At 39.1% G+C, this 8,897-nt stretch overlaps 1 protein-coding gene across 1 annotated transcript; it reads left to right on the forward strand.

Annotated features, from left to right (window-relative positions):
* Window positions 1–3,656: 3,656 nt before the first annotated feature.
* On the forward strand, window positions 3,657–8,897 carry LOC134820941 (aminopeptidase N-like). The gene is made up of 5 exons (XM_063831609.1): window positions 3,657–3,922; window positions 4,249–4,339; window positions 4,500–4,687; window positions 4,814–4,958; window positions 6,175–8,897. Exons 1-5 carry the CDS (start codon window positions 3,756–3,758, stop codon window positions 8,500–8,502), a joined length of 2,919 nt encoding a protein of 972 aa, XP_063687679.1. The 5' UTR covers window positions 3,657–3,755; the 3' UTR covers window positions 8,503–8,897.

An 8,897-nucleotide genomic window follows, 5' to 3' on the forward strand; every position in this document is an offset into this window, starting at 1 on the left:
AAATTGTATTTCAATTCTAAAACGACTCTTGATAGATAAATTGCTCACCATACCGTACAATTGTACTACTTCAGATAAATCTTTGGAAACATGATAACATGACTGAGAAAAACATTTAAACCATGTACTATTATAAACCTGAGTACTATTATATTCATTCGGTCCCTATTTCTCTAAAAAATGACCCAGCTGCACGGAGGGCGAAAGTTGTGGGTATCCGGCCTGGTTTATAAATGTGAACCTTGAGTACGAATATCTTGACTTCCTTTTTAAGTTAGAAACTCTACAGGAAATATGATCATAGTTTGTTACATTGTGATATTGTGGTAATTAATGAGGGCTCTGTGCTCTGACCATCAGAGATTCCACAGTGTTACAGTGGTTTTCACGTGGAGATATTTGCTGCGGTAATTCCACTCAGAGGACGTTCGCATATTACGTAATCAGCTTTTTTCATTTATTTTCGTAGATCATACTTTAGAGCTCTGTGTTCTGACCACCAGGTGCTCTGACCACCGGAGATCACACTCTCTCTGACGGAGAGAATTGTCAGAACGCTATTTTCGGCGGTAACTCCATCAGTTGTTGTTCACATATTACGTAATCAATTTTTTGCATTTTATATATATCTAAGGTCCTTACACAATCAAATGCATATCATTAACTTCAAGTGCCCTACCAACAAGTTGGTCAAGAAGCTTCAGCTTGAACTAATCCTCTGATCACCATCAGAACGGACCCGGTAATATTTAGGAACTTAGAGAATCTGATCAGTTCAGCTCGGGCCCCTGTTCCTCTAATGATTTGAAATTGAACAAATGTGGAGCCTCACCGAACTTATTTAAGACGCTCATTTGGCCCTAACTTAATCTTGAAACTAATTTATTGCGGTAGTCCTCGAAATACGATTACGAAGCTTTCAACTTGTTTTGTAATGTGGACAGAAGGTCCGTAAATCCGATTTCACGAATGGGAACTTTATTCTCGGAAGGACTAGATACTATTTGGTCAGAAGGGTACCCGGAACTTTTATCCATTGCTATTTGTACTTTTTAATTTTGATTCGTGATATTGATCAGAACTCAGATGATGAAAGTATATTTTATTGGAGGACTTCGACGCGCCGCGCAAACTAGCATTCTTGCTTCTTGCAGAGCAACGATCTGGAAAGGTTGACATCGTTAATCAATATATTTTACTGCACTCTTTATTCGATAATCATCTGTTTGAGCTTCATTAGTCCAACACTCCTGAAGCACTGGTCAAAAATATTTGTGTTTCATCGACTTCGTCTGAATTTAAATGAAGCAGACTGTGTAAAAACTAAAACTTGATCAAGTTCACAATCACAAGTTCTTGATATAATTACTTTTATATTACTCTATAGCATTTTGTTGAAAATGTTGTCATGACCAAACTTTTTCCTTTCGTTACACATTTCCACTCAATCTAATTTGGAGACATGAGAGATTTTTTTGTGATTCAGTCTAGAAATTTCCGTTTGAGAAATGGACAAGATCATTTTAAAATAAACTAAACATAATTCGGTTGGGTTTCTACTTTTAGTGGTTTCGGGGAGAGTCTGAGCAGCAAACTCGGTCAGAAAATAATTCACAGAGTCAGCCAGTTTTTAATTAAACTTTTAGAGTAAAATAATAGCTAACGCGTGGTTAAATCTTGGCCAGAGAAAAGTATGAATGGGTAGGCCACAGCATTAAGGGCTTTAAGGCATTTACACCAGTGAAATTGGAGGACGGACCGAAACAGTGGGGCAGCACGGGAATAGGGTGGCGTTTAAATTAATGACGGGAGGTCAGGTAATATCATTAGTAAGTTAAGAATAGAATTTTAGTTCAGATTCATAATCATAAATCATTACCATTTGTTATCCATAACCCCATTAATGATATGTCCATTAAGTCGACAATTCATGCAGAAACCACTAATAATAATATCTAGAATTTCTAGAACCATTGGAAACCGCAGTGAATTCAAAATGTGCCTTTTACCATTTTTGTCCATGTCATCAATAAGTTCATTTTATTTTTAATAGACCCATTGGCGGTACCACATTGAAGCCACCTGGACCAGTGTTACAGCCTCTGAAAGCAGATCGAATCATTGCCGCTAACATTTGTCAAAGCTCCCGGCCTTTGAAATGACGTTCTTGATTATGGTAATAGAACTTCTGCGTTAATCGAGTTGGGATTGTGATCGAAAATATTTCAATAAAAACTCATTAAATCGAGGCAGTTCCCGTCCTCTTGACAAAAAAAGCACTTGGTGAACTGTTTGCATAGAATCCGAGTAGGGTATTGCTAAAGATTGGAAACGTATACTGTAAAGTTGCAGACACAGTTAGACTTGGTACACTTGAAACTGGCATCTCTGATGTGTAATGACCTCCTATAATATGATAATCTGAAATAGTTAATGATGATCCGGTAATAATTGAAATGGTTAGCGGAGCTATCAGCTAATGCATTAGCTGATTCTATTGACTGGAACCAATCGTGTTGTACACTGATTTTAAATAATTTTGTCTTCTGAGGTGATTTACTAATTTTGTCTGCAATTATGTGTATTATCAGTAAACACTAATTAAAGCTCCTTCAAGCTATAATTATCAGTAACATTTATTTTTATTGCACCGTTCCACACTCCCGGATAGTCACAATTTCCGTTTTACATTATTTTCCTCCACCGTACCCGACCGTTCTGATTAACTTTCTTTTCTTTTTGTCTTCCAATAGTTCGTTTCCACTAGTTTCGCAATTTTGGTATTAGTTACTATTCTTAATAAATTACGGTTGTCTAAGGTAAGTTATAGAACTCCTGACCAAACGAGTGCCGAAGGCACGAGTTTTTTCGGAAGTTCTATAAATTGCTTATGGTACGGCACAAGACGACATGCAGTCTTGGGAACATTTTCCGTCCAAAATTTTGAAATTTAGTGCATTTTAACCGTGTCAAATTGGCAAAAAACTGTACCTACTTCCGACACAAAGTGTTCATTGTCCAATGAGCATCCTGCCATGCTCAATGCTGCTACCATTGTGCTACTCTCGTGGTTGCGGCCACATGACAGCATACCAAACTCCTATTGGACAGCGCATTTCTGTCACGTGACGATTTGGTTGTTGATACTTATAGCTTTATAGAGTACTGTATTTCAGAAATAGCATTTTTGGAATACTGTATGTTATAAAATGTTAAATTTATGTTAAATTCCTTTATGAAATTGTAATCCCTTTGCGATCTACTCTTCTAATTTCCAACGATAACATTGATATTTCAAGCTTGACTCAACCCTTGCTGTTCTCTCAAACTATAAGGATGTGAATTGTGAATCTAATCTTGCTTGAGCATGAAACCCAGCCCTTCTCGCTGGTTAATGTAGGTCACGTTATCTATCAAGTGACTGTACCTCGTGACTGCGTCACTCGGTTACCACGTGCCCGACAAACTGGTGCCGTACCATAAGTTCCGGAGTTTTGCGTTTGATTAAGAACAGACAAGCCAGTCTTGACCTTTAGCGAGCCTATTTTTACCATTTGTGTCATCAAAATGTGTTATTCTCCATCGGTGAAGGGGTTTACTCGATTGATACCTTTTAACCTATCTTGATCTAGTTTTACAAAATTTGAATCCTCTTCAGCGAAAAATGAAGTCGTCTTGTACCCTTTGTCCTTAGATTTGACACTGGACATTGAACCAAAACGAATGCTCAATTTAACTTCAGTTTGACAGGGCAGATGGGTTTTCTGAAAAAGCTGAAGGAGTCCACAGCAAACAAGAGAGCTTTACTTGTCATTACCGTACTTATATTGGTGCTGGTGATAGTAGTTATTTCAGTTGTGGTTACCACTGTTGGTAAAACTAAAAGTGAACCATCCTATGGAACACCTTGGGAAAATCCCAGGTTATTGTGACCACATGTTATTTAATTTTATTATTGTTGATTTATCAATTTACAAATATAGTGGCCACTCGAGCACAGATCAACTCCAATCATATTCCGAAAGGTCCCTTACCTTCATTTGGCACAATTTTGAACGAAATTTATTTCGGAGGTCCGGACTTTTTTATATTGATTTAGGTTGTAGAACATTGAATATGAAAGCCAATAAAATATTGAAAATCAGATATATACAACTGAGGACAAACCATTAACTGCAAACTAAATTGAGTATTGTTTTAAACTTCTTTCTCCAAGTCTACTAAGTAATATCACTGCAAACCTCACAGGTTACGGACGGACGTGAAACCTAAGCATTACAACATTACGCTCCAAATAGACGTGACACATGAGACTTTCTCGGGGAAAGAAACTATCGAGGTAGAAATTGTTTTAGATTAAAAGAGCTTATCCATTCACTTTGATGCAGAATTCAAATGAATGAATGAAATTGATCCTTTCTCCCAAAGAAAGAAAGAATGTCCAGATATTTGGATTGAAGAGGAGTATTAGAGCTGACAGCTTGTAACCGCTACCTCAGATAGACATCACAGCAGCCAACATCTCTACGATAGTACTGCACGCCAATAAGATATTGATTCCTCTAGACTCCTCCTACCTGAGATTGTACTACAAGACTGTAGGTTCAGAAGATGAAAAGGAACATGATATAAAGATTAAGCGTCATCATCCTTTTACAGAGAACAGCTATTACATCATTTATCTGGAGTAAGAAAATTTAGAACAAGAGATCATTTTATTTTGATATTTGAAATATCAAGCTGCGAACCTAAAAGTTTATCAACATGATTACAAGTACAATGCTACATATATAACGAGGTGTTATTACTTCAGGGAGTATCTAAAGCCGGAGGAAGGAAACAGTTATTTCCTAGACATAGATTGGAGTGGAGAGTTGAAGTACAAATTATCAGGACTTTATCTTAGCAACTATATTGAGAAGGATGTTGTTAGAAAAACTGTGTCCTCGCAGTTCCAGGTAAATATTGGTTTACTAGGTTCCAGGTAAATATTGGTGTACTAGGTTCCAGGTAAATATTGGTGTACTAGGTTCCAGGTAAATGTTGGTGTACTAGGTTCCAGGTAAATATTGGTGTACTAGGTTCCAGGTAAATGTTGGTGTACTAGGTTCCAGGTAAATATTGGTGTACTAGGTTCCAGGTAAATATTGGTGTACTAGGTTCCAGGTAAATATTGGTGTACTAGGTTCCAGGTAAATGTTGGCGTACTAGGTTCCAGGTAAATGTTGGTGTACTAGGTTCCAGGTAAATATTGGTGTACTAGGTTCCAGGTAAATATTGGTGTACTAGGTTCCAGGTAAATGTTGGTGTACTAGGTTCCAGGTAAATGTTGGTGTACTAGGTTCCAGGTAAATGTTGGTGTACTAGGTTCCAGGTAAATATTGGTGTACTAGGTTCCAGGTAAATATTGGTGTACTAGGTTCCAGGTAAATATTGGTGTACTAGGTTCCAGGTAAATGTTGGTGTACTAGGTTCCAGGTAAATGTTGGTGTACTAGGTTCCAGGTAAATATTGGTGTACTAAGTTCCAGGTAAATATTGGTGTACTAGGTTCCAGGTAAATGTTGGTGTACTAGGTTCCAGGTAAATATTGGTGTACTAGGTTCCAGGTAAATGTTGGTGTACTAAGTTCCAGGTAAATATTGGTGTACTAGGTTCCAGGTAAATGTTGGTGTACTAGGTTCCAGGTAAATATTGGTGTACTAGGTTCCAGGTAAATGTTGGTGTACTAGGTTCCAGGTAAATATTGGTGTACTAGGTTCCAGGTAAATGTTGGTGTACTAGGTTCCAGGTAAATATTGGTGTACTAGGTTCCAGGTAAATGTTGGTGTACTAGGTTCCAGGTAAATGTTGGTGTACTAGGTTCCAGGTAAATATTGGTGTACTAGGTTCAAGGTAAATGTTGGTGTACTAGGTTCCAGGTAAATGTTGGTGTACTAGGTTCCAGGTAAATGTTGGTGTACTAGGTTCCAGGTAAATGTTGGTGTACTAGGTTCCAGGTAAATGTTGGTGTACTAGGTTCCAGGTAAATGTTGGTGTACTAGCTTACTAGGTTCGTCCGTTTTGGTAAAAGAGACAACATTTAATAATATGCCATCGTTTAATAAAATATGTGGTCAAAAATTGTAAAGTATTGAGGAAGATATCATCTTTTTATATTGGAAAACTATTTCAGCCCGTATCAGCACGAGAGGCATTTCCTTGTTTTGACGAACCCGAATTCAAAGCAACCTTCGACATGACTATAATTGCTGAGAAAAACTACTCCTTCGTTACCTGGAACACAGAACAGATCGGAGATACGATTACAAAAACAAAAGGCGGAAGAGACTGGCAAACACTGAAGTTTGCGAGATCCCCCATCATGTCCACTTATGTGATGGCATTCGTCGTTGCTAATTATAACTGTGAAGAAAAGACTACTCAAAGTAACCTTGGTGACAAAAAGAATATTTTGCTGAGGGTATGTGGACGACCCTCCCTGATAAACAATGGTTATGCCACATATGCTTTGGAAACAGGGGAAACGATTTTGAAATATTTTGAAACTTATTTCAATCAGCCTTATCCGCTGAGCAAATGTGATCATGTGGGGATATCGGACTTTGAGGCTGGAGCCATGGAGAACTGGGGACTCATTATCTATCGAGAAGAATACCTTTTGTTCAACCCGGAAAACGATCCAACTAAGTCGAAGGGGCAGGTGAATTTAGTGGTGAGCCATGAGTTAGCACATATGTGGTTCGGGAACTTGGTCACGATGGAGTGGTGGAACGACATTTGGCTGAATGAGGGGTTTGCAACCTACGTTCAGAGTCTAGGTACGGAGGACAGTACGGATTATGTTAACGACCCGTTCTTGATGAATGAGTGGCGCGTCACCTCGATGTCTCAGGATAGCTACCTTTCCTCTCGTCCTGCCTCGGTCATTGTCACGGATCCGGGAAATGTGCACCATCTCTTTGATGCCATAGCGTACAACAAGGGGGCTTCTCTTCTCCGTCAAATGAACATGGTGATGGATGATACGGCAGGTGACAACGAGAAAGATACAAGCTTCCAGGACGGAGTGAAGGAATATCTTGTTGAGAACAAATATTCCAACGCGGATCAATCCCAGCTGTACGGGACGCTCGACAAGTTCTTTACATCCAAATCTGTTCCAAAAGTAACCGTGGAACAGATCATGAAAACCTGGACTCTTCAGATGAACTTCCCAGTGGTGACTGTCGAACAGTATGACAATGACAACCTGATTCTGTCTCAAAGAAGGTTTCTGATAGCAGATGAAGGCCAGAGCGAGGGATCCCAAACATCACCCTACGCTTACCAATGGTATGTTCCGATCAAGTATAAGACTCACATAGAAAATGCTGTAGAGCCAGAACTTTCTAGTTTGAAGTGGATCCGTCCGAATGGACACCTTGTCACGCCAATTGCTGCAGAAGAGAGCATTTTTGTAAATTGGGACGGGAATGGATTTTACGTGACATCGTACAGCTTGAAATTGTGGAAGAAGCTATTGACAGATCGCACTTCACTGAAGCTAAGTTCTCGAGAGATGCAAGTGCTGTTGTACGACACGTACCTGCTAGTAAATGCAGGTTACTACCCCTTATCCCGGCAACTAGAACTGCTCGGAATATTCGCAGCAAACGAGGATTACAATGTGTTGAGGGAGGCGTTCCGGCAGATTGGCATGATTTCAAGTCTTATAAAGATGGAGGAAGGTTTACTCGAGACTTGGAAAGGGAAATGGAAAGATGCATCGGCAGTACAGTACAATAAGGCTAACGCTTTAAAGAATGATGTTGAATCTGATGGTGAAAGTGAAGTAGATTATGTTAAACAATTAAGGAAGAGTTTGACTATGGATCTATGTTTGACGTATAATGATAACACAGATGTTGACGTTCTGTGTGTGAAGGCAGCTAAAAAGATTTGGGAAGAACGACACGGAGAAACTACGAAAATAGGACCCGATGATAAGGCGCCTGTTTACAGCTACGCTGCGAGGGCTTCCAGTGAGGATTGGGATGCACTTTGGAAAATGTATGTTGATCCTTTATCAACAGCGGCGGAGAAGAAGCTGCTCGCCACAGCTATGGCTCAAACAGAGGATATAGAAACCGTTAAAAAGTACATTAGTTACTGCATGAACGATACCATAGTAAGGAAATCCAACGGGCTCTCCATCATGGGCCGGTACATTGCCACAGCTAACAGAGTCAGTGCCACAGTCTCCCTGGACTACATGCTTAAAAACTGGCCGGCTGTCTACGAGCACTTCCAGACGTTAGGATTGGAATGTCCCAAATACATCAAGACAGTGATATCTCAGATAACGTCTGCGGAGGATCTGCAGAAGGTGAAGGATAAGTTTGAGGACCCAGAGACGGGCTACATGAATGATGTGATAAAGGCTGATTATGAGTCTGCGATGGACACTGCTAGGAACAACATTCAGTGGTTGGAGAAGAACAAAGATTCTCTAAATAAATAGTGTATAGCCATAGGTATTGGGTATTAGGTAAGGTCTTTTTCCAAGTAAGGATCGATGACAGTACTGAAACCAACCATATTTCTATTTTACGTAGAAAGTGAACTCTGTAAATACGATGTAAAGAACCATGTTCTGTCATGCAGCTATCCGACTGTGTAAATGTAAAGTTGGCAATCGCACGAACATTAATGATTTAAGTACAGATAGTATAATTGATTTAACAGTTATCAGCTTTGACTTTCATGTCTGTAATTGTAATTCGTAATCAACTTTTTTACAATATTTATGTCAGTAACGTACAAAATATTTGCAGGCACTGTTGAGTGTTGGTATAATAATAATTGATCACGGCATAGAAAATAGCAAATTTTTCTACTAAGTTTTATTAAATGATC

This window comes from Bolinopsis microptera, chromosome 9, assembly GCF_026151205.1.
Source record: "Bolinopsis microptera isolate Bmic1 chromosome 9, MBARI_Bmic_1.0, whole genome shotgun sequence".
NCBI classification, from domain to species: Eukaryota; Metazoa; Ctenophora; class Tentaculata; order Lobata; family Bolinopsidae; genus Bolinopsis; species Bolinopsis microptera.

What these genes read in the sequence shown, in the direction of transcription:
- LOC134820941 (XM_063831609.1), top strand. Translation starts at nt 3,756, where the DNA reads ATGGGTTTTCTGAAAAAGCTGAAGGAGTCCACAGCAAACAAGAGAGCT. An exon ending in ACACCTTGGGAAAATCCCAG is followed by an intron (nt 3,923 to 4,248) that starts GTTATTGTGACC and finishes CAAACCTCACAG; the next exon opens with GTTACGGACGGACGTGAAAC. An exon ending in TATTACATCATTTATCTGGA is followed by an intron (nt 4,688 to 4,813) that starts GTAAGAAAATTT and finishes TTATTACTTCAG; the next exon opens with GGAGTATCTAAAGCCGGAGG.